Raw genomic sequence first — 27,470 nt, forward strand, 5'->3', positions numbered from 1 at the left:
ACATAATTGAGGGATTTGAACTACACGGAGTCGATAACGAGTCAATGGATACAATCTCCTTTAAATTAAAATTAGTTTGATTAAGTCAATTAAGTTTGATTAATCCTCTGTAAGGTTTTTTTTTATACATAAATATTTTATCAATTTGATCATACGTACAGCATCAAGGTTTGATTTGATTTTATAATCGTAGCATCAAGAAAAGTATTCCGATACAATTAACACGGCGCTAGTCATCATGCAACCAATCATTTGACCAAGAAATATATTACATTTTATCAATAAACTCGAAAGCATTGTTTTCTGATTGAAATCTAATAATGTTACCCCTGAAAAAAGTAATAAGGGGAGATAAATGTTGAAATAAGCGCCACCGAATTCAAATTATTGAGCTGTGTATAATTTTACATCTATCAACGTTTAAAATTTAAATCAGTTCTTTCCAGTTCTTATGACAAACTTTGTTTCAGGTTTAACAAAGCACAAGGGGAGATAACTTTGCACAATTTGTCAAAGAATAAAGCTTCAAGTACTGTGCACAACCTAAAATTGCCAACATTCAATTCCTTCTTGTTGTTTCCCAGTCAGAAAGGTAATTTACACTTTAGGAAGTTTAAAGTATTTATAGTACAAGGGGAGATAACTCCACAACAAAGTGACCAATAGTTAGAATTGTTATGCAGGGTGCCATTTAAAAACAAGTTTTTTCATCTACATGTATAAATGTTCAAAGATTCAATTCTCCTTTAAGCAGATATCACATTATGACCTGGACAATGTTTACATTATCAAAAAAAATAAACAAAGGGAGATAACTTTGCAACTAGCAAGTGCCTAGCAGTTTTGTCAGGAGCACAACTTTGCATTGCCATATATCTATGTTTCAAGTTTCAACCAACTTCTCCAAATAGTTTCTTTGAGGTCTGCTACAGACAAAAATTGGTTGAATAATTATAAAAATACTGACAAAACCAGTCATGTCTTCCTTCAGAGAACTTGAGAAGGGGAGGCAAAATAATAGCTCATAGTTTTATTAGCTAATGGATTACTTTGACCTCAGAGAGAGTGACAAACAACCTTTGACATGTGACAAGGCAGAGTGTGGCTCCCAATCGCATCATATTAATTTCTTTCTTTAGGCCATAAGTATTCTTTGCAATAAAATAAAACAAGAAATTGATTATTATGCAATTTATTTATCTCTCTTCAATATTATAATATAGGGGGAGATGATATATATATATTACCTAGTAACTTATATCACTTCAACAACATGTTTACATTGATCAAGGCACCAACAATTGTTTGAAATTATTCATTTATTCATTGTGTCCCTATTTCTCAAATCTTCTGAAGTCCATTATACTGGATTAAGCGAAGCTCACAATTTTTTTTCCATAATTCATGTTATGTTTACTTCTTTAAGGTAATTTTTACTGTAAACAGGAATTATCTATATGGTCATCAAAATTAATCATTTTTCATTAATCAAAATCAAATTTTGGTTATGTATTTTGAATGGTTAAAATAAGGGGTCACAACATGATTAGTCCTTAACCAATGATGTTGTGTCATACATGTTGGAGGCATGATATAGTATAATCTAAATCATAATCATATCACAGATGATAACAAATAAAAAAATTGCAGAGCCAAAGCAAAACGCAAAAACAATGAAAAATATATGATACAAGCATTTTCAGTGAAAAGATATCCCCCGCCAACGATGGCTTGTTTGTGCTTGATGGCTTGTTTGTGCTTGAAGGTTAAAAAAAATCTCAGAAAGAATAAGATAAGCACATTGGTTTATCCCTTTCCGAGCAAAATTATAAAATATCGACCGGGACTACTTTATGATAATTTTTTTTAGCAATTACACAATCCAAAATATAAATAAACAGACATCATCGCAGTATGTTGGTTCATATTTATTTCAAGTTTCAAGAATTTCTACCAACTAGTTACTGAGAAATGGCTGTAAATGAGTTTTTCAAAAAATCAAGGGCAATAACTCCAAGTACAATTGACCAATACAAAAAAAAATGAACAGGCATCATCCCAGTATAGTAATTCATATTTATTTTAAGTTCCATGAAATTCTGCCAGCTAGTGACTGAGAAATGGCTGTGAATGTGCATTTTTTTAAAATCAAGGGCAATAACTCCAAGGACAATTGACCAATCAAATTTTTTTTTGGACAGGCATCATTCCAGTATAGTGGTTCATATTTATTTTAAGTTTCATGAAATTATACCGGCTAGTTACTGAGAAAACGCAGGTGACCGACAGACGGAAGGACGGAAGGAAGGACGGACGGAAGGAAAGACGGACGGACGGACGGACAACGCCATTTCAATATCCCCCTCCCTATATCATAGGCGGGGGATAAAAATCTATCTAAAACAACAATATAATATACAGTTAAAAAAATAAAATAATAACATGAATAACACCAGCTTGCATACCTGGCAGGACATTTTTATGATGAATATTATGTTAAAAAAGAATACTTTTGCTTTTACCTGGTTCATTTAAGCTGCAGTCTCACAGACTGACAGTTTGACATTTTTCTTAGTTTTAGTATCAATGCCTTTTTAATTCATTCATATAAGATATATGTAACTCACAACAGAACAGATCACAACTGTTTAAAAAAAACGCAGAAAAAGTAATTTTTCTAAGAGCATTTATAACATTTGTTTTTGAACTTAAATATGAAAAACTATGACCCGATCATTTCTCAGCAGTCTTATATCAATGGTTTCCAGACATTTACCCAAAAATTTGCTCATTCCATGACGCAAACTAAAATAGTTATCAAAACGATGAATCTGAAAGAGTGCAGCTTTAAAATATGAACCAACAATTACAAGTGAAAGTATTTGATGTGTTTTCAGGCAATACCATTGTAGAGAACACTGGCCGAACCAGGGTTGGTTTTCATAAAACATCTAGGGTCATTTCCTAACTTGTGCTGATTTCTGTAAGTTTTCAAAGTCAGATTAAATGGTATTTATAAGTGTTTGATTTTTATAAAAGAATGGATTTTGATTAAAGCCACTCTAAAAACCAAATTAGAAATCTTTACGTTAACCTAAAATATGCATATCACAAACATATGATGAATTTCTAACATGAGCTGTCAAAAGTTTAAAAAAAATCTAATTGTGGTTGAACACATCAAAATGTAAAACTAGAAGCTGTCAAAAGCTTGGTCCAAACATTCGTGAGATGAGGAAAGTGCCTGTCTAGATGTCTGACCATAGAACAACTTTCTTCTGTTTCTCCGAACTGAGAATGTACGAGCCAGCTGGATGCCAGGAACAGGCAAGGATTGAGTGCCTGAAAATACATACACATACTTGATATATTGACAAGGCAGACTTATATGTTATGAGGTATATAAAATTGAAAAATAGGTGGTCACCGCATGACCAGTTCTGGACCAATGGCGTTGCACCATTCATGTTGCAAGCATTATGTACATGTATGCATGAAGTATTGAAATTAACAATCAGAGGGCAAGTGGGGTTACAAGGCCTACCTATTTTTTGTTTTAAATAAGAAATATAACACCTACAAGCACAAATCTGCAATAAGATCAGGGCTTCTAAAAACTGGCAATTTGCCAGCCTGGACTGATTTTGACCAAGCCAGACCTATTCAGTTTTCCAACAAATTGGGTCCGAAATTTTCTCAATTTTTTAATGATTTCAATCAAAAACGACTAAGTCAGTAAAAATTGTTATACACAAACATTCTTGGGTCATGCACACATTCAAAATTACTCCCAATAAAAGTGTCCATCAGCTGCATTTTTCTGCATCATATTATATGATGTATTGCATGTACAGGTATGCAGGAAGAATTTAAAATTAAATTACAACCAAAGGGCAAGTACACAAACCAGACTAATACTAAATATTTTTCTCTTGTTTAAAAAAAAAAAAAAAAATCACATCTACAAGCACCAATTTGTTATATGATGGGTCTGAGTCGTCTAACCAAAACTTCCTGCAAAACGACTCTTCAAAACTTTGCGTGTTCCCGAATAATTTTGTTCCAAGGTAAAAAATTATGACCGAATAAACTAAATATGCACTCTGTATAGTAATAAACGACTACAACAATACATACGTGTGTTCCTTAAGAGTTTTCTCCACCTTGCCTCGTGCGATGTTCCAGATGAAGAGCGTCCCGTCACTAGACCCTGCACACGCGTACATGCCATCCGGGCTGAACACCGCACGTGACCAGTCATAGCCCACTTTGAAATTGTCATCACTGCAGTTGGAAAAAGATAAATCTATTAATTATCATTCAATTATTATCTAGAAACACTACACCGTATGATTGCCACTTCGCCTCGCACATGGGTACATGCAATCTTAGCTGAAGTCACTAGTGGATCCGGGAGGGGAGGGGGGGGGGGGGGGTTGGCGTACCCGGTACCAAAGTTTGTCTGAGTTCAATTTTTATTTCAATATAGGAGAAAAAAACTACAAAAGTCCAAAAATACACCCTTTTTGAATATAGATTATTAAAGTTTTCATGGGGAAGTACCCCCCAACCCACCTGCCAACACTTTGGACCAAACAAATCCTGGTTCTGTCAGAGGGGCGCAAGTCAAATATTATTGTATAAGAGATGGCAGCTTATCTCATAAAATTGTATTAGAGATGGCAGCTTATCTCATAGCATTGTAGAAGAGATGGCAGCTTATCTCATAGAATTGTATTAGAGATGGCAGCTTATCTCATAGCATTGTAGAAGAGATGGCAGCTTATCTCATAGAATTGTATTAGAGATGGCAGCTTATCTCATAGCATTGTAGAAGAGATGGCAGCTTATCTCATAGTATTGTAGAAGAGATGGCAGCTTATCCCATAGCATTGTAGAAGAGATGGCAGCTTATCCAATATTATTGTAGAAGAGATGGCAGCTTATCTCATAGAATTGTAGAAGAGATGGCAGCTTATCTCATAGAATTGTAGAAGAGATGGCAGCTTATCTCATAATATTGTATTAGAGATTGCAGATTATCCCATTTCACTGAATAAGAGATAGTAGCTTATCCTATACCACTGTATAAGATATGGCAGCATATCTCATAGTATTGTAGAAGAAATGGTAGCTTATCTCCTAGTATTGTAGAAGAGATGGCAGCTTATCTCATAATATTGTATTAGAGATGGCAGTTTATCCCATAATATTGTATACGAGATGGCAGCTTATCCCATATCACTGTATAAGAGATAGTAGCTTATCTCATATCACTGTATAAGAGATAGTAGCTTATCTCATAATATTGTAGAAGAAATGGCAGCTTATCCCATAACATTGTAGAAGAGATGGAAGCTTATCCCATATCACTGTATAAGAGATAGTAGCTTATCCCATATCACTGTATAAGAGATAGTAGCTTATCTCATAATATTGTAGAAGAGATGGCAGCTTGTCTCATAATATTGTAGAAGAGATGGCAGCTTATCCCATAACATTGTAGAAGAGATGGAAGCTTATCCCATAACATTGTAGAAGAGATGGAAGCTTATCCCATAACATTGTAGAAGAGATGGCAGCTTATCCCATAACATTGTAGAAGAGATGGCAGCTTATCCCATAACATTGTAGAAGAGATGGCAGCTTATCCCATAACATTGTAGAAGAGATGGAAGCTTATCCCATAACATTGTAGAAGAGATGGAAGCTTATTCCATAACATTGTAGAAGAGATGGCAGCTTATCCCATAACATTGTAGAAGAGATGGAAGCTTATCCCATAACATTGTAGAAGAGATGGCAGCTTATCCCATAACATTGTAGAAGAGATGGAAGCTTATCCCATAACATTATAGAAGAGATGGAAGCTTATCCCATAACATTGTAGAAGAGATGGCAGCTTATCCCATAACATTGTAGAAGAGATGGCAGCTTATCCCATAACATTGTAGAAGAGATGGCAGCTTATCCCATAACATTGTAGAAGAGATGGAAGCTTATCCCATAACATTGTAGAAGAGATGGAAGCTTATCCCATAACATTGTAGAAGAGATGGAAGCTTATCCCATAACATTGTAGAAGAGATGGAAGCTTATCCCATAACATTGTAGAAGAGATGGCAGCTTATCCCATAACATTGTAGAAGAGATGGAAGCTTATCCCATAACATTGTAGAAGAGATGGAAGCTTATCCCATAACATTGTAGAAGAGATGGAAGCTTATCCCATATCACTGTATAAGAGATAGTAGCTTATCTCATATCACTGTATAAGAGATAGTAGCTTATCTCATAATATTGTAGAAGAGATGGAAGCTTATCCCATAACATTGTAGAAGAGATGGCAGCTTATCCCATAACATTGTAGAAGTGAATGAAGCTTATCCCATAGTATAATAGAAGTGATGGAAGCTTATCCCATAGTATTGTAGAAGAGATGAAAGCTTAACCCATTGTATTGAAGAAGAGATGGAAGCTTATCCCATTGTATTGAAGAAGAGAAGGAAGCTTATCCCATAGTATTGAAGAAGAGATGGAAGCTTATCTCATAGTATTGTAGAAGAGTCATCATGGCAGCTAATCTCATGATATTGTATAAGGGATGGTAGTTTATCCAATAGTGTTGTATTAGACAATGACAGCTTAAGCACTGTATAAGATGCTTTGAAAACATGTATGATCAAAATGGCAATGGCAAAATGTTTGGTACACATTCAAACAATGGAATTCAAGGTATCTAATTCCTGGTACTCACCATAGTGTATACATAACCTGGTTTTGGCGTAAATCTATCACTTTTAACGTGTCTTCTCGGGTACAGACTAATAATGATGTGTGGTCTGAAAGAAGAAAACAGGATAATTGCTGGAGTAACAGTTTGCCTTTTAGTTAAGGAATGGACAAGATACATGATTAAATGGTACTGCCTTTCAAGTCTGTTTCTTTGTATAACTTTGAAGGGAAAATACCAGTAACCTCATGTGGGAAAATAGCTCATTGAGCTAATGTTTCTTATTAGGCCAAAAAATTTTTTTGTTTGGTTAGGATTACATCCTTTTCAAAAATAGGTAGGGTAGGTAGGCTTTTTTTTATTTATTATTTTTATTAGGCTTTATATAAGAATATCATTTTCATCATTGGAGAATGTTGTTAAAGTTATCTTCTGTATTTATAAGCATTTAAGGTTTAAACTACATATTGAAAAGCAATTAAAAAAAAAAAAAACGAAAAAAAAAATTATTATTATTTTTTTTTTTTAGTTTTCAATTTTTTTTTCAAACTGACTATAAAAACGGTAGGGTCGGCGCCTATTCCGTAGGTAGGGTCGGGTAACCCGAATCAAATGTATTTTTTTTAGGCCTTAGCATGTACCCGACTTTCAATAAACGTTCTTGTATCTTTTTAGGGAATCCGGTACATTATTTGACTCGGATGGGACTTTAAAGCAGCCATGAATATAATGATATTTAACTATATTTAACTTCATAAAGTACATAAAGGGTCATAACTCAACTATTATTAGAGCCAGGGTTATGGGACTTCGTACTCATGCATGCCAGAACAGTCATATTCTATGTAATGACTCACCCGGTGACAAAGCAAGGGAGGTAATTTTGCCATGAAGTTCAATCTCGTTGCTCTTGTTATCTGATTTTGTGTCCCAGAATCGTACACGTTTGTCAAAATGGCCGCTGATTATGTGCGTCCCGTGTAGTGTGACCAAATCATGGCAACTTGACTCAGCCAATATGGTTTTAATACCTGTGTGATATAAAAACATAATGTATGTAACATTATTTTTTTCATAATTTGTTATTATGTGTCTAAATATCATTAGGAATCGAAAGAAGAACAAAACCTTAAAGGTTCAGTGGCAATGATCTGCAAGGTCATTTCCATCAATCATCTATTTCATAATCAGAACTGAACACTGTAACAAAAAGAATTATTACACACAAATGTTCACAAAATTGTAACTGATTAATCTTTTGATGAACAAGCAAAATAATTATAGGCTAATAGGCATAACAATTGTCAGGAAAGAAAGAGATGTTGATATCCAAGTTTTTGGTTAAAACGTCAGTATGTTTTATATAAATAACATGTCATCCATTCAACCAGTATAAGAATATATATATAACATTTTTTAACTGATGATCATCCTATTTAAAATCAGAATCAATTATTGCTGACTATGCTTTAGTATGGATAACAGAACATAAACGCTTTATTATGGATTACAGAACACACATGATTTAGTATGGATTACAGAACCTACATGCTTAAGTATGGATTACAGAACCTGCATACTTTAGTATGGATTACAGAACCTACCTGCTTAAGTATGGATTACAGAACCTGCATACTTTAGTATGGATTACAGAACCTACATGCTTAAGTATGGATTACAGAACCTGCATACTTTAGTATGGATTACAGAACCTACATGCTTAAGTATGGATTACAGAACCTGCATACTTTAGTATGGATTACAGAACCTACATGCTTAAGTATGGATTACAGAACCTGCATACTTTAGTATGGATTACAGAACCTACCTGCTTAATTATGGATTACAGAACCTACATGCTACAGTATAGATTACAGAACCTATATGCTTTAGTATGGATTACAGAACCTACCTACTTTAGTATGGATTACAGAACCTGCATGTTTAAGTATGGATTACAGAACCTGCATGCTTTAGTATGGATTACAGAACCTACATGCTTTAGTATGGATTACAGAACCTACCTGCTTTAGTATGGATTACAGAACCTACCTGCTTTAGTATGGATTACAGAACCTGCATGTTTAAGTATGGATTACAGAACCTGCATGCTTTAGTATGGATTACAGAACCTACATGCTACAGTATGGATTACAGAACCTACATGCTTTAGTATGGATTACAGAACCTACCTGCTTTAGTATGGATTACAGAACCTGCATGTGCTAGTATTGATTACAGAACCTACATGCTTTAGTATGGATTACAGAACCTACCTGCTTTAGTATGGATTACAGAACCTACCTGCTTTAGTATGGATTACAGAACCTGCATGTTTAAGTATGGATTACAGAACCTGCATGCTTTAGTATGGATTACAGAACCTACATGTTTCAGTATGGATTACAGAACCTACATACTTAAGTATGGATTACAGAACCTACCTGCTTTAGTATGGATTACTGAACTTACATTCTATAGTATGGATTACAGAACCTACATGCTTTAGTATGGATTACAGAACCTACATGTTTCAGTATGGATTACAGAACCTACATACTTAAGTATGGATTACAGAACCTACCTGCTTTAGTATGGATTACTGAACTTACATTCTATAGTATGGATTACAGAACCTACATGCTTTAGTATGGACACGGACCTATAAACCATGGATTGGCAACTGCCTGATATTGGTGAAACGATAAGAAATAATAATTTACCCACAATCCTTAACACGCGCTCGGCAAATATCGGAAAATTCCGCCAAATAGCCGATTGGTGAATAACGGCATTCTTCGGTTATTTCCGCCAGCTCTGCTTATAATTATTATTATTAACACTGATCGACATGTCGCATGTAATATGTTTGTAGATTGTCGTTATTGCATTTTCTCTAATTATCGAAGTATTAATCAGGACCTAATATCTTCCTGATTAAATTTATATTTAGTTTTAATTAAAGTTTTCCTACATGCATATATTCGGCCGATGTCGGACGTCTCGAAAACGACCACACGATAAGATCTCGGAATGAAATCGCGCTGCACGCGTGAGTTTGAGCTAATCGCATTAACAGAGGAGAGTTGCCAATCCATGGTTTATAGGTCCGTGGTATGGATAACAGAATCTACATGCTTAAGTTTAGATTTTGTAACCTACACGCTTTAGTATGGAGGTCCCATATTTTGAGTGTCCTGTCATAGCTGCCTGACACAACTTTGCTATTTTCTCTGAGGAACTTGGCTGACGAAACCCTCCTCATATGGCCAGTCAATGTGAGCTGAAAAATGACACACATGATAAATAAAGATTATGTCCCTTTCCATTCCGAGGTTTAAAGATGCGAAACTGATTACTTACCTTTACAGTTATCTCTGCGGCTACACATATCACATGGTCAGAATCCAAATCAAGCAAGTGCGTTTAAAATCATGCTGTTGTCGTTTATTTCAAACATGTTTTAGTTATTATGAAACTTTCAATATTTCAAAGAAGTTGTTTAAACTTTTTTCATTTTACAACAAATTTGAAGCAATTTATTATAAGATATTATCAATCACTCTCATTGCCATGATTTTGTGGGAAAGTTGTCTTGTGTACCAGAGTTACAGAGTACCCGGAGGAAACCTTCTTGTCATCGCCTTGGTGCCCAAAAAACCAAACTGACAGGTCACGTCCAGGTCAGGTATCGGACCCGGGTCGCCTAGCTGAGAAAAGCATGCACTAACCATTGCCCTTACTGGACAATAAGTAAAATATTGTTACTGAATGTTACATAAAGCATAAAAACTATTTTTGTGGTTACAAAGCAAATTTATAATGTTAAAATTTCCCATAAAAAAAATCAAACATTTGCCAATGCAAGTGATGTATATCATTTTTGTAGTGTAACCTAGCTAATGTTTAAAATGCATTGGTGACTGTCTGCTTAAAAGCAACGATGCTTAAAAATGCTTTCTAGTTTGTAAAATACAATACTCATTGTTTCTTTCTTTCATCATTTCCTGCTTTTTTATCGCATACCATTTGATGGGGGTGTTGTAAATGTACAGTCTGATTGGTTGACTTTCAATAGCTCCACCTAATGGTGACTTTCCAATATTTGGCACAACCCAATCAGATCAGATTTAGAATTATCGATTATGATAAAAAAAGGTTGTAAGCTCTTGACACAGAAACAGTTAAAGCTGTCAATGGAAAATGGCGAGGCTCCCAGTTATAGGACAAGATAAGAGGGAAGCATGTTGCAACGGTCAGAATAAACACTTTTCATAAAGATTCGTCTACAATAATACAAACAAAGCCTAAAAAAAGTCAATCAAGATCAGAGCCTACATTGGTTATAATCTATAAAAAACGTATACTGTGAAATCATTTATATTCGTTGGCATAAAATTTCGTGGTTTGCCGAAAAGTTACAATTTCGTGTGAACTTGAATTCGTGGTTTTTCATTTTTGAAAAAAAAAAATCGAAACTGCAATCGTCTGCATTATCTCCACGCGCTGGCCCGTGGTTTCCGTCTTCTACGTCACTCGGTTTATGACACTCGCTAAAGTGGTACGACATGCGAATTAGTGCATATATCCATGTCAATGATCGATTTAATTGAAAATTAAGGTCATAAAAGAGGATGTACCCTGATCCTAAATACAGATAGACGAAGCCATTGAATGCCAATTAAGAGTTTTGCAAACTGTGAAAACATCGAGAAGGTCCGTATATTTGAGTAAACAATCCCTAAAGATAGCTGATGTTTACAAATTCAATCACTTTCGAATATCATCTCATTTCAATATTTATTCACACGTTTTTGTTGAAGAAGTGTGTTGAATGCGTTGTTTTGTACATTGTCACATTGGGTGCTCAATAACCTCCAATGTAATCGATTAATTATTTCCTTAAAGAAAAAATCGATAACCGACACTCATCACTCACATCTTGTAAAACTGATGATTTTCATGAACAGCACATGTTTAGGCACGTGCTTCTGTCATTTGGTTCATAAAAACCCATTAAAATGATTTGGTTTATTATTTGTTAAAGGCAGATATAATATATTAACAAAACAATGATAACAAGATATACAGTGAGACGGATATTTACGATGATACTGCGGCCTCTGTAACGAATAAACTAGAGTATGTACATAACATGGGAATTGAAAAAGTGAATAAAGGGTCTATATTTCATGGGATCTTGAATTGGTGGATCACCCAACCCATGAAAACCATGAACATTAATGCCCCACGAACATTTCACAGTATATATGGCTCTTGTTTAGGTCATATTCCTGACTATTAAGAGATAATATTATATTGTGTAAAACAAAACACTAACCAACATTCTCTGATCAGCAATTGACTGTATTGACTGAAACACTCAACTGTTTGACACTTGACATATGATGAGTTTATGACGGGTCATATTCAAGACTTAAGCCACACCCACATTATGATATGTAAAAAGACCACATGCCAATAGTTTAAGCCCGGAATTATAGATATTCTGGTTTTCCCAAGCTAATCCTCCAGTACAAACAAAATTATACCGTTTTAATGTACCCACGTAACTTTGGAAACAATAGAGTCATTGGTCTGTTACATGATTTTCAATAGCTCGAAATTCACCTTTTATTTGTACCAGCATGGGAAATCCCAGTTATGTGAGTTCCAGGCTAGATATATTACCTCTGGTCTGCAAATGACCACAGCCAACATGCATAACCGTTCATCACTCCAATGACATGGCTCTCTCCTCCGAGTTTTATTCAAGACTGACTATATACCTTGTTATTATATAAAGAACCACTCACCCATAACCTCTGGGTGTCGATTGACCACAGTCTACACGCATTATCGTTTGACGCTCCGAGTATATAGTTCTCCTCCGGGTCATATTCGAGGCTAGTTATACCCGCGTTACTGCCCGTCAATATGCCTTTACATGTACACTGACCTGAAATATAACACCATTGGGCCAGATTTATCAACAATCTGTAATAAATGTAGTCCACTTAAATTATGCTTTTAATCTATATTAAAGTAACTTACATTCAGTATTTCTGTCATCATTTCATGTGGCTCGTAGCTTTACATATCTGTAGCTTTACATGTCCTTCAGTATTGGTTTCGTGTTTGATAATGTTATTATGTCCCTTCCATGTTCTTATAAAATTATAAGATAATACATACAAAATATATATTTATTGTTAAAACTTATGAACCATTTTATATTTATTATAATTATATTGTTTTGACAATGTTTATTTGTATGTATATTTAATACCCTATTAAATTGCAATCAGGGAGTTGAGCTTGTGAAGGGTCCCGAATCCTTGTATCACCATCTCGCTCCAAAGGATCAAAGAGGTTTTAATTCTCGCATTGGTTTAGTTATTACAGGTTGTAATTGATATTAAAGGGGGGGTTGTAGCGATGAAATTAAATACTTAAAAGAGTTATATGTCTAGTTTTCCTTTTCCTAAAGAGATTAAAAACATACACTTCCGTCCACACCTCAAGCCCGAAGAGCCGCGGTTACAAATCTTATGACCTGAAGGATCAACAACATCTGGCTAGACTTATCAATGATCTTAAGACCTAAAGTATAAACACCATCAGGCCTTACTTATTGTTCATATATGTGTATTGGCTTGTCGAGGGTTATCACACCAGTCAGGTTTAACAGAAATAAATATTTGCATAGAGATGGTTTGGCATCATGTTATTATGTCACAGAAATAAAATATTCAATTTGCAATTTTGCCAGTCTCACCAGCATAGTAGTTCCATAGTTTGATCGTTCCGTCAACGCCACCACTGCCTGTGGCAAACGTACTGCCTGTCGGACTCCACAATACAGCATTAACCTCACCATCATGGGCATCCTAGACAGAGATAGAAATAGGAAAGGTCAAGTTAAGATTTATCATGACAAAAGTTACACCCAAACTTTAATAACTATGGATGCAAACAAATACTCAAATATTCGATCAAACGTTTGGTATTCGAATGTCAAAATCGGTATTTGAATATTCAATTTTTCTAACCATCATGGGTGTCCTAGACAGAGATGGAAGAAGGAAAGGTCAAGTTAAGACTTATCATATTTGTTACACACAAACTTTAGTAACTACAGATGCAAATGAATACTTGAATATTCATTCGAATGTTTGGTATTCGAATGTCAAAATCAGTAATCTAATATTAGATGTTTTTTGGTTGAATAAATAGAAAATTAACCGGGTATGCCCTAGCTATTACTAGAGCCAATGATAATAGTTTACTATGACTTCTAAAACTTTAACTAAAACTGACTTTAAATTCAGAGGGCGATATGATAAACATGTTGGGGCAAGGGGCCTGTTTCAGTAAGATATCTTAGTCGTATTAAACCTAACAATTCTTTGGACTTCCAGGGACACCCAAGAGAGCTTGGCAAAACCCTTAAAATTACAGGCAAAATATATGTAATAAATGTTCTTACAATTACTTAACTATTACAACTACTTAATTATTTTTCCCTTCAAATTGTGTTACGCCTGGCAATTTGTGATCATAACTTGCCTACGATCTTAATTAAAACTCAGGGCCCTTAAGCTCTCACCTTATGCACCAGTCAATTGTAACCACGGCCCCCCAGGTCCGGGGGTATACCAGGGATAGCCGGGAAAATGGGCCCTGTTTTTACCTTTCAGGTGACCCCGTAGTGCCGGGTGAATACGGTGGTTTTGTCTTTGCGCAAAATATAGTGGGGAATTTGCCTTACTTAGGCTCCCTGGGGTGCGGGGGCATTTCGCGGGGATTTGACCATCAGTTCGTCCCCGCAGGGCGGAGATTTTACCCGGGGTTGGCTCAACCGAAAGTACAAAGGCCCCCGCTATTCCCCGGACCTGTGGGCCGTGGTTACAATTGACTGGTGCATTAGAGGTGGTTGAAGCCCCACTGCATTCTTAATATCTCTAAAATAGAACGATTGTTCTTCAGCATCTAGTTTCTTAGCCTCAGAAAAGCACTTTAATCAAACTAAAAAAACCTGTCTGGCAACTTTACTTCATTTGTTTTATTAAAATAACTGTCCTGTTCAAATAGATATAACACTGAACAAATTTCATCATGAATGCTCATCATGAAGGTAATTTACAATTACATGAAGATTTACGGTTTTGCCACTTCAGTCTGAACTGACTGTTCGTAATCATGGCCCTTGAATTGTACCCAGCAGTAAGCTTATAGCTACCTTCGCAACCAAGCTTAGTAGATAAGTATTTTCTTAATTCAGTGATATAAATAGTTATTCAATTCATTGTTATATGACTATACCCCCAGCAGAGCTATTGAAAGTGTCTTCTTACAGTTGTAAGCGGACCATGCACGAGAATTTCGAGTTATCCCACTTAGCTGATACATTGCATTTATTAAAAAGGTCATGAAAATAATCTGGTCCCAATTTCTCAAAACTTCTTAAGCTTAACAGGCTTAAGTAGCTTATTTCAATTAGCCAAATACATACTGAAATTGAATCTTGATAAATGAAAAATGGTTTAATGTGATTTTTGTAATGATAATTCCTATCCAAGGTATAAAAACTCTTAAAAAGTTAATATTACACAATTTATTGTAAACCAAAAATAGAGAGCTTAGCTTAATCCTGTTTTAAGGGACTTAAGAAGTTTCGAGAAATTGGGGCCTGACGTTTATCATTCGGAAAAATAGTTCTATTTATCTATTTATAAATCTGTAATTATGCTCACTAATATATGCCATACACTTATCATCATATAAGTCAAATACAATTACTCATTTTTTCTTCAAAAGATCAATTTTGTGTTCGTCCTAGCAAAACTGCTTCTTACGTCTGTAAGAGGACACTAACATATCATTCAAATATCTAGTGACAAGCACCAATTTCGTGTTCGTTCTAGCGAAACGGCTTCTTACGTAAGAAGACACTTTTGAAGAAAAACTCTTACTGTATTAATTACTTACACAAAATTGAATGGTGACAATTGCCAAGAAAAGAAGCTGGACATAGGTTAACAGTTTCTGTTTACTATGCATAAAAATATTTTTATTGGATGAAATGAAATTATTATTTATCTGAAGGCATTCTTGGTCAATACTGACTTTTGGATCTACATAGAAAGTGCAAGTCTTACCAGTTTACATTGAGCTTTGGTAGGTATGGTAGCACGAAGGCAGATCTGTGGAAACCTTCGTGATGTTCGATCGCCTCTGAAACACAATTATGGGTGAGTAATAAATGTAGTTCATTGTCAAACAAAATTTAATGAGTTACTGACCCAGTGTTGGTCTTTGTCTTAGACGCCAATGAGCTTTTCTTTAAATCTGCAAGATATTTACATTTTACAATACAGCCCTCTCTTTGTTAATGTCCAAACAAAGTCCAATGTAAAGTTCAGGTAAACCAAACAAATGACGACAATAAGGTCACCTTACTGGTTTGTAGTGTTGGGAATTGGTTCCAGTTTGACTATCGATAATTGGTTCCACTCAAGTAACCGATTTCTGATAGTACAATCGATTTTTAGCAATACCTTAATTGTAGTTTTAATCTTTAAATTATTTATTATGACAAGCTACAATCGATTGTTATCGATTTAAGTCCCAACCAGATCAATTTCAAATTATAATTGATCATTGAAACATCGCTACAGATTTGACAACACCAATGACACAATGTTCAGGATCACAGCGGACCATGCTTTGCTCTCATGAATTCGAGAGATTGCAACCTCAGTTAGTTCGTATTTTGTATGTTTGGACATGTAAGCTTAACAAAACTACAGTTATTGACAAAGCATATGGTTTTTAATGCTCTGTTCATAGGTAAATAACCATACTTATACAAAATGCGCTCTGCTTCAGGTCACTTGTCTAAGGGTGTTTTTTTTGTCAGGCTAGGTCATAGAAATACATTTGAATAATGTACAATCATGTGCTATTTTTTTACTGACAAAATATAATCAAAATATTTATTTGTCAATTCTAAACTGTATGGTTGAATAACAACCAGCGTTACCTTAATCACATTTTAAACTCTTTAAAAGCAAGCAAGTTCTTTTTAAAGTCAATGTTTTTCTTTCAAATATTTTGACGATGACATACCCTGAGACCATCACATTTGCTTGAGCTGCCTCGGCCAGTTCCTCTTGAAGACGTAACTGTCTTTCCCTGTGAAAAAAGAAAAGACAATTTTAGGCGCATCAACATCAAGGGACTTCTTTTCTGAGAAGAAATTGCAGAAATAAGACATCAATTTAGGAAAAGAGGGCCATGATGGCCCTAAAACGCTCACCTAAGCAAAGGGCCACAACTCTGTGATAAAGCATTATTATAAATGTTGCAATTTAAACATATTTTTACTGATGACAATGCCTTGTTTTATATTTGTACAGAGTCATGTAATGCAGCTACTTGTAAAGTTTCATTGAATTTGGCCTGGTAGATTCAAAGATTTATTAACGCAAAACAGGAAGTTGGCCATTTTGTTGTTGTTGTTGATCAATCTCAATGCCTTGTTGTATTTTTGTAGAGGGTCATGCAATGAAGCTTTCTGTAAAGTTTCAGTGAATTTGGCCTGGTAGTTTCGGAGGTGATGTGTTTTAAAGCAAAACAGGAAGTTGACCAGATTGTTGTTGTTGTTGATCAATCGTGACCCCCTTGTTGTTTTTTTGTAGAAGGTTACCTAAGGAAGCTTGCTGTAAAGTCTCACTGAATTTGGACTAGTAGTTTTAGAGGAGATCTTTTTTATATCAAAACAGGAATTTGGCCATTTTGTTGTTGTTGTTGTTGTTGATCAAACTTGACCCCTTGTTGTATTTTTGTAGAGGGTCACCCAAGGAAGCTTCCTGTGAAGTTTCATTGAATTTGGCCAGGTAGTTTCAAAGGAGATGTTTTTTAAGCAATTGTTGACGGACGGACGGACTGACAGACGGACGACGGACAAAGACCGATCACAAAAGCTCACCTAGAGCACTTCTATAACTTTTGTTTGCAATCAACCAGTACACACTCTATAAAGTTGGCAAGTTCCCGATTTAAAATGTCAGCCTGTTCCATTTGTTGTTGCACCAATCGCGCTGTTAGTTCATCCTTGTCTCTCTGGAGCTTGCAATGTTTCTCCGTGAGATCTTCAAACAACACTTGTAGGGCCTGGTGCTCATCTTTAACGGTCTGAAATGATAACTCATTACTTAAGTTAGGGAGTCAAGTGGACCTCAAGGGATGCAAATGCCATTTGTAGTGCCTGGCGTTCATCTTTATGGGTCCAAAATTATAACTCATTACTCAAGTTAGGGAGTCAAGTGGACTCGAGGGACGTAAACACCATTTGTAGCATCTAGTGTTCATCGTTAGGGGTCTGAATTTCTGAAATGATAACTCATTACTCAAGTAAGGGAGTCAAGTGGATTAGTAGTATGGTGTCTACCTCTAACCCAAGAATGTTGTCTGCTACTAACCCCAAGAGTGTTGTCTGCCCCTCACCCTAAAAGTCATGGGTTTGAACATTCTCATAGCATCCAAAAATAGACATCTGACTGGTTTCTACCTAAAAAATTGACTGGAGTGTGATTCTATAAGCTTAAATCACAACCAAGATTAAGAAACTAGTTTAAACAAAAATTAGGGGGTAAAAAGTTTTATCTTATGTCATGAACCCTTGGAGAATTTTTTGTACCTAAGAGACAGGTCTGTTTCACCTGCTTAACGCAGGCCAAAAAAAATCCCAAATGGTATAGGCAAAGCCACCTTGAAATTTAACTGAAAAAGCCCTAGGAGTGTTTTTTAACAATAGGTATTAAATCGGAATAAAATACCCCTCCACTCATCTTAACAGTTACTGTAATAATAATTTCTAAGAATTTTTTAAAAAGTAGATAGTGTGTCAACTGCAGCAAACTGTCTTTCATTTAGAAAGAAGCAATTAAAAAATAGACAGATCAGAAAATTCATTTTCGACTTAACCATTATCAGCTCATCATCACATTACACAAATAAATAAGAGAGCCATGAATTTCCCATATCACTCAACTGATTGGACAAAGGGTTCTAATGTTATTGATCGAACAACAAACTTGACGCATCCCACCCACATGTCGCTGGTTTTAAACGGATTTATAAAAAACATTAAAAATATGTATTTGTTTCAAATGTTACCAGGGCCATAACTCTTTCAATATTTAAGTTGGAGTAATAAAACTTGTCACAATTGAGCACACTGTTACTCTGAATAAGTTCAAGAAGTTTTAAGGTAATATCTTTAATGATTGTAAAACAATTAAGTAAACATGTTAATGAATTTTTACAGAAAGGGATGAAATGACATCTTGTAATGATCAAATTACAGAAAGGGATGAAATGACATCTTGTAATGATCAAATTACAGAAAGGGATGAAATGACATCTTGTAATGATCAAATGCAAACAAATGTGACTATTTGGGAATTGGAAGAAATGAAAAATATTAATATTCATTCCATTCTCTCTAATAATCTGAAAGTCATCGTTTCTGAAAGTAGGCAGATTTTTTTTATCAACATTATAAGAAGATAAGCCTATTAAATTGTTTCTCATATATATATATATCTTTTTCTATGAAATATTTTTCTATGCAAGAGAATCATATCTGTATATGACATACACTCATCAGTGAATACAGTGTCTCATAAATATAAGTGACTTAAAAAGTGTAAATAAAACACTTTTGGATGTTGCAAAAGGTCAAAAAAATGAAATGGTACCCGCGCCAAAGCACTAAATGGCGATGATGAAAATCCCCTGGTTTGTGACTCAAATCCCCTCGAATTCTGAACATAATCCCCTGATGAGCCTTTCAAAAATATAGCATGTATGTTATTTACTCAATTAATTCAAAACAATATCATTTTAGTTTGACATTTAAAAACGATCAAGACAATATAAATAAACCTGATTAGTCTCCTTCAATTCTCCGATGGTTCTCTCCAAATGTTTTATCTCTGCTTGTAGACTGTTCTCTACAGCCAAAGCATCCATCAGCCTAAAATCCACCAATCAATGATGATACATGTATAGTAGATTGAACAACATCTTTATTACGATCATTGTTTTCGAATATCATAACTGAAATCTTTTTATAGGAAGTACAGGAGGAAAAACACATATTTTACAAAATTATTTTAAATATGATATTGAATTTTTCATAAATTATACATGTAAAACATTTGTTAATATAGAACAGATATTTTTTCATACTAATTTGTTTGTTATATGCAATGCTGTCATCTATTCTACTCAACTATTAATCCCCACCTTCAAAACCAATGCCTTTCAATTCAGACTTGAAAACTGGAAATGTGTGTGTAAAGTAAAACACATATACTAGAATTCTGTGGATCAGAGTAATTTACTGTCAAAAGCACCTACCATTTTCACCTTGTCCTTTGACCTTCAAGCCCAAAATTCATTAGAGGTTGGGTTATCCCCTTTACCAATACCAAGTGTACACAAAGTTCAAAGACTTCAAAAGTCATTCAAAAGTTATTGTTCGAAAACAAAATTGTGACAGATACACATAAAACACAGGACAAAATAATCCTTATACTTTCCTGGTGACATACATGAAATAAAACAAATCTTACTTGCTGTCTTTTGCTTGAAGTTGTTTTTCCTTTTCTTTCATGGCAGCAGTTAGGTCTATGATTTGTTGGGCATTCTGAAAAGATTTATTTTTCATGGAAACATAACCTTATATTTAAAGTTGTAATGACTAACATAGGCAAGTTTGCTCAGAAACTTTATATCTCATATCTTCCAAGATCAAACAGCAAGTACATGTATATCTTCAGTATTTCCATCCAATGAAATAATTTCCCATACATGTGAAAGCAAACTACAGTACTTAAGACTAATCCTTACTGCTTTAAACTTTACTTAAACTACCAGCTCCTCTCTCCAATTTTGCACTGTACTGGGTCCAGTGAATGCGCTTACCGCAATAGAGCCACTTATAGCTCAAAAACACTCTAGGCTTATCTTCCCCAATTTTGGCTTAACTATATAAGACTTTCCTCAACTACCTTTTGCTTAAAAACTGAACACATGCTTTAACCAACCTTTATTGTGCTTAAGTTCCCAAGATTTTGCTTAAATACCTTAAGTTTTTTTTACCAAAAAAATGAGATTTAATTCAAAGATTTGACTTAACAACCTCCCCTCTCCGCCTGTGCATCTCTGTCAGCTCCTCACTGAGTTTCCAGAGTCTCTGCTCCAGGAGCGCCACTTTGACATTGCCACCAGGACTTCCTCCTTCTCCACTGCAAGATATATAACAAGAAAACTGTATGGGGGTATAACACTGGTCTGTTTATCTCTGTACATCTTAAGGGAGGTATATAGAATTGCCCACTGTAATGCTTTGCTAAAATACATATTTAGGAAGGTATAAACAATATAGCATTTCTTCCTGTAATGCTATATGCTAAGATACATCTACAGGAAGGAATGAAGGAATATAGTTATGCTTATTTAGATGTAATGCTAAAACACATCTAAAGGAAGATGAACAGCATTGCTTATTGTAATGCTGTGCAAAAATACATCCAAAGGAAGATATATAGCATTGCCTACAGTAATGCAATGCTTAAATATGTGTATAGCAATGAATGTTACTAAGCATTGCTCACTGTAATGCTTTGCTAAAAAGAACAAATGAAAAGGGCCAAATTTGGGCTGTTTTTCTAGGTAAAAAACACTGAATATATCTGAAATAGTTCTCATATGACAGATGGTTTTGTTTCTTTTTCTGAATAATAAAAAATCCTGCATTAACAGTGTTTACAATATTAAAAAAAATATACCAAAAGAAAATATATCATTATCAAATAAATGCAAATAATACTAAATTACAACGAAGAAAGGAAATAAAATAATACTTGTTCTAACATAATTATAACACACCACCAGTAGAATAGCGATACCCCCAGTAATCCTTCGCAAGAATATGGATTGTGCTGTTCCAAATAAGAGCAATTGTCGGGAAGGTAAGCACAGCGTAATTGGTTACCATTAGTTAAGTGCACTCTCTATATATATATATATCTATAAACAGCTCATTTATACAAGAGCCAGTATAATCTTTTTTTGTGCGTTAATCTTTATGATGAAACGAAAGGGCTGTAACACTCTTACCCACTGTCCGCTCGAATCTGTAAGCTTAGATTGTCTGCCTTGAGTCTCTCCGTCTCAACAGTGAGCTGCATATTCCTGGTCTTGAGAGAAGCCACTTGCTCAAACAATTTATTTTCTGTGGTAAAGATAATCAAATACAATCATGAACTATCATGATTCTACAACATGTTTACTGTCACTTGTCCACTACATAACTGTTTCAAGTATAAATAAGTATGTTTAATACAGTGTGTGTATACCATGTGATAAATTGCGTCATAAATGCTACTTCGGAAAGCATTATTTTGCTTCGAATGAAGACTTAAAACAATGATAACTTTCCTATTTCTTCACCATTTAAAATGAAACCTAGCGCAGTCTACGCCGCTTACAGAGCCCAGCCTTTGGCCTTTTACCAAAGTTTGATTGAGAGTGTAGTTTCTTAAAACATTTCGACAAACCTTTTCGCAATTCGGCCGTCTGACGGAGCACTGTCAAAACATTATTTTGGAAACAGGTTTGTCGAAGTATTTGATGAAACTTATCACCTTATCAAACTCCGGTAATAAAATGAAGGCGTGGCTCTTTACACGGCTTATACTGCCCTTTGTTTCATTCAAAAAGGTTTACTTAAAGAAAAGTTATCTTTGGTTTAAGTCTTCATTTGGAGCAAAATATTGCCTTCTGACGTAGCATATATGACGCAATTTATCACGTGGTATACCCACACTGTAATATGTTACTTATGTTTTCATAATATGTTTCTTCAACAGTCCCAAATTTGTTCAAAAAATTGTTTATTCTTTGTTGTGTTCATTGACAACTGATGGGATTTATACTTACGTGATTCAATTAAATCTGCAAATTCATGTCGCTCTTTTTTATTGCGTAACTTCAAACTCTGTGATATACTTTTTTTCCAATCTGTGGACTTCACCATTTTGGAATCTGACATTTAGCTGCAATGTGTAGGACTGAAAAGTAAGAATTTGGAGTCAAGTACAAACAAATCAGGTTTGATTTCATGCATATGGGTGAAACAGTCGAAAATATAGGTTTACAAGTTTATTCATCTAAACTCATGCAAAGAAAACATGACAAAAAGAGCAACGGTGAATGATTACTCTAGGCCAAAAAAAAAAAATATGTGTGTTTCAGGTTACATGATCAAAAAAAATAGGGACGGTAGGCAGGCTTCTTTTTTTTTTCTTTTTTTTTATACCGTCACATATTTGGTATCTTTGACAACTACTATATGATGCCATTAAAGATGCCATTTTTCGATGTTTTGAATATTTTATAACATTATAATAATTTAATTGGTGCACTTTCAGGACCATACATGTACAATATTTAAATGAAGACCCATACAACCAATTACAGCAAACCAAAGGAAACAAGATGCTGCACATGTTTATGTTTGTCAGTTTCTGTTAGGATGTCTGTGGAAACACCAAATTAGTACTATTATCCTGTCATTTTTCTTGCTAAAAGATCAATATTAAAAACAAACAACTTGTATTTTTATTTCTTTGTTTCTTTATTACTATCAATAAACCAACACTGTGAAATCAGAAAGGCTTATTTTATCCATTAACCCTTGACTCCATGTATGCTACATTTAAAAAAAAAAATGCATTGTATTCTAATTTTGATCACTCTTGCAAATATTATCGAAAACTGAGCATTTGCTCCTGAGGAGCAAATGCTCCATTTCCCATATTATTAAATACAAAACATTCATAATAATTAATTGGAATTTTATGGGAAAAAATAAAATGCCAATTATGAATGTTTTGTATTGTGTTTTTAATGTTAAATATTATTATTAAAGGATTAAATGTAGAGTCAGTAAAATATACATTTAGCTTTCATGCAGCTTTGTCAAAGATATATAGCCCTAACTCCAGTTACTTGATAAGGCTGTGCACAGTATTTCACACTTCACAATTCCAACACAAGTATATGTTATTAATTCAAACAAAAAGGGTATGTGTTGCTTTCATACATTTAAAAAACAATGCAGCTTTCTGCAAAACAGTTAACTCCGCTTATAACCTCGCCAAATCTGCCCTATTTGGTGGCTTTGGTTTACACTTCTTAAGCATCGAATGCCCTCGTAATAGGGACATTTCTTTATGTTGAGTGACAGAATAGCAGACGCCATTATCTGCAGTGTACGAATTTCGGATTTGATTCCACTAGCCCATTCGGGCTACCAGATAGGAAATTTTACTAGCCCAAAACCAATTTCACTAGCCCAAACTTAAATATTATAAAGTATCACTTGTTCATAATAATTTTTGGAAGTTTAAATACGATTCCACAACGATTTTGATCATCTAATCAAGCACATTCATACAGTTTCAATAAATGTTCCCCAATCTGAACAATGCGTCAATAATAAATTATAGTCATACATATATTAGTGTCGTCATCCAAAGTTCAGTAACTAATAAAGTTTTCAAAAAGGTGATAAAAAGAGAAAAATATTTTCTGAACATATCATTTATTAGTTTCTGAACATATCATTTATTAAATGGAAAAAATTATGCATGTACTGTAAGTTCCGTTATCCAATGCATCCTTGTCAAATCCGATATCCACCAGCAATTGTGCAATGACATTTTTCTCTTTTCAACTTTCAGTTTCACTTTGAAGTTTCGGAAGAAACAACAAAAATATATCGATGTTTATATTGCCAATATTTCTATAATTGTTCTTTAAAATAAATGGCAAAGCAATTCAAAGGTATAAAATAGAACCTTACTGTACTGTACACTGACAACGAGTACTTTATCCGACAGTTTTCCTTTCACTTTGATTAAATTTGTCAGAAGTAAACGGGCACCTGTTTTCTGTGCATTTAAGACGATGCTTATAGAATGGTTATTTTGTGTTCGCATTAAAAACTTAAATATCTTTCTTTTTATTTCAGCAAATAAATAAAATATATTTAAACGAAATAAATAAAATATCAATGTTGATATTGCTATTTTAGCATTGTTGATTTGCATTGTCATCAAAGTTGTCGAAACTGCCGATGTTATCCGTTAATTTACATAATGGGCGGAGTTATTGACGTCATAGAGTTTGACTGCGGCTATAAATAGACACACTTACTGGTTAGAAACTGATCGATAATAACTTGTCACTTCAGGCGTTAATTAATTTTGACATGTGTTTATTATATTCATTGATTAAATAAACAAACATTCAGCACATGGCTTGAGCCCTGAATCGCAGAGCAATAAGCTTTTTGATCATCGTAAATTTCGGCGAATCAGACTTCGCCGTTGTCAAGGCGACTTAGTCGTTCCAGTCGCCCTGAAGAACGCGTTCTTAAATAATAAGGTTTTGCGTATTAAAAATATGATGTGTTACGCGTTTAATTGGTATGTGTTTTTTTTTTTAAATCACATTAGGAAAAAAACGGTAGCCCGGTCGGGCTAGTTTCTGTGGAAAATTTGGTAGCCTCGGGCTATCGGGCTACCGCGAATTTCGAACACTGTATCTGTCGCCTGCTTACTCCTACTCAGTGCGCTCAGACGCTCTATCGATTTTTCCGGGATGAATAAAATACACGTTTAAAGCGTCTGACGACATTGAGGAATATTTGGGTAGGATAAAAAAATTACGGTCGGCGAGCGCGGAACAGACACGGCCGGGTAACCGGAAACACACAATTTTTTTTTTTACGCCCTAGCTTAGGAAGAACTACTTTTTACAAAAAAATTGTGAACTTGCAGGTTTACCTTTAAAAAAATTGTCTGCAAACTCTGATTTAGTGTGTTTTGGTGCTAAAGACATTTTGATTAAAACATTCTAATATTTACACATTATTGAACCTAACTTCCCTACAACATTCACAGAATGATGTCTTTATTTATGGATTGATAGATAGTTTTTCCTGGCACGCGCCCCCTCTAAAATCATCCATGTTTTTTGGTTCTGAGGGAGGCCAGGCACAAGCGCCCCTAAGTTACGCCCCCTCTAACATTGATTCCTGGATCCGCCCCTGTACTTTATCTTTCCGTACTGAGTTAAGTGATTTGTGAACTTTGCATTTTGATGTCAATGATGAGCACTGATTATTTTCACTAAAATTCAGCACTTTTTCTTAGTCAATGTTTCTCATTTTACTGTACTGTCGATGTGGATGCTATGAAGAATATAAGGTGTTTTTGTTATATTCCTGATCATAAGCTTTCGGATTTGTTTGAATGATTTAATTTATTCCTAGTTTATATGAATAAACATCGTTTGTTAAAGAAATTTAGCCTGAAATCGTATCATGTGTAGACAAAAAATCCAAATAATTAGTGGTAAGGTTTATGACAAGGGAAATAACTTTTATTATGATTAAATAATAAGTTTAGGACACATACAACCATAACTCAACTGACTTTTATCTCTGTTATCCAAAATTTGTTTCAGAAATACGTTTTATTAACTAAATTAAAGCTGAATACTGCCGTTACAAAGTCCCCAAAGACAGTGTTCTGTGACCTACCTTTTTTCTAATTTTCATTTCGTGGATAATTAGTCCAACAACGAAATAATCAGTAATTATGCAATATAAAAATGTACTTACCTTATACTAGTAACAATAAAGAAGAAACGTGAAGAAACAAGACATTCCAAGATCGAATTAAATAATAAATAATTCAGAAATAACTTCCTTATTTCTTTGAACGCGAGAAAGCGTAAAAAGAGATCGGGAAGTAATTTCTGTGCATTTTCGCGAGTATGGTAACAATATTTATTCGCACATTAACGGATAAAATAACAGGAAGTTTACTGAGTATGGCTTGTTTCTTTTCCGTTCTTCTTTATATCAACCGTGTATTATAGGTACACACTTTTATAATGCATAATGTAAGGGTGAAATGCCGAAAACTGTCCATTACATGTATGTCGAACGAATGAAGTTTATTTCATAATACATGTACATTAGACAATACATGTATGTCCATGAGTATACACATTATAAAAGGAACATTGTTATACAAATAAGTCATAGGTCGTTAGTCATGATGTATTAACAGCGAAAAGAGGATATGCATGTTTTCTACTTATATATGAAAAGTTTTTCGTAATTCAAACGCTTTATACACATACATCGCCAAATGAATGAATTAATGTGTGGTTATAGTCGGTATGTAAGACTCCCGGCGAAGCATTGGCTCCCCTTCCCGACTAATTATGAATAAATGAAGTATTTAATCATGGCGTAGCCGTAGTCGGTGTGTAAGACACCCGGCAATACATTAGTTCCCCTTCCGGGCTAATGAATGATTTATTTCGTAGTTGAGGGTCGGTGTGTAATTCACCCGGTGAGCATACATGTAAGCTCCCATTCCAGGCTAATGAATGAATTAATTAATGTGTAGTTGTTGTCGGTGTGTAACACACCCGGCGAAGCATTAGCTCCCCTTCCCGACTAATGAATAAACGAATTAATTAATGCGCATTTGAAGTCGGTGTGTAACACACCCGGCGAAGCATTAGCTCCCCTTCCCGACTAATGAATAAACGAATTGATTAATGCGCATTTGAAGTC

At 34.6% G+C, this 27,470-nt stretch overlaps 1 protein-coding gene across 1 annotated transcript; it reads right to left on the reverse strand.

Moving 5' to 3' along the window:
• Positions 1 to 1,205: 1,205 nt before the first annotated feature.
• On the reverse strand, positions 1,206 to 26,637 carry LOC128220792 (autophagy-related protein 16-1-like). Its single transcript, XM_052929335.1, has 16 exons — positions 26,502 to 26,637; positions 22,751 to 22,881; positions 21,929 to 22,043; positions 20,949 to 21,054; positions 20,380 to 20,453; positions 19,688 to 19,778; positions 17,772 to 17,932; positions 16,865 to 16,930; positions 15,895 to 15,970; positions 13,512 to 13,623; positions 12,550 to 12,692; positions 9,896 to 10,016; positions 7,591 to 7,764; positions 6,758 to 6,842; positions 4,138 to 4,284; positions 1,206 to 3,342 (listed from the first exon to the last, which is right to left on the reverse strand). The coding sequence occupies exons 2-16, from the start codon at positions 22,860 to 22,862 to the stop codon at positions 3,249 to 3,251; spliced, it is 1,677 nt and encodes a 558-aa protein (XP_052785295.1). The 5' UTR covers positions 22,863 to 22,881; positions 26,502 to 26,637; the 3' UTR covers positions 1,206 to 3,248.
• Positions 26,638 to 27,470: the final 833 nt, after the last annotated feature.

This window comes from Mya arenaria, chromosome 15 (assembly GCF_026914265.1).
Source record: "Mya arenaria isolate MELC-2E11 chromosome 15, ASM2691426v1".
Lineage (NCBI taxonomy): Eukaryota > Metazoa > Mollusca > Bivalvia > Myida > Myidae > Mya > Mya arenaria.

What these genes read in the sequence shown, in the direction of transcription:
- LOC128220792 (XM_052929335.1), bottom strand. Translation starts at nt 22,862, where the DNA reads ATGTCAGATTCCAAAATGGTGAAGTCCACAGATTGGAAAAAAAGTATA. An exon ending in TGCAGATTTAATTGAATCAC is followed by an intron (nt 22,044 to 22,750) that starts GTAAGTATAAAT and finishes TCTTTACCACAG; the next exon opens with AAAATAAATTGTTTGAGCAA. An exon ending in ACTATGGAACTACTATGCTG is followed by an intron (nt 12,693 to 13,511) that starts GTGAGACTGGCA and finishes GTTATATTTCAG; the next exon opens with GTCAGTGTACATGTAAAGGC.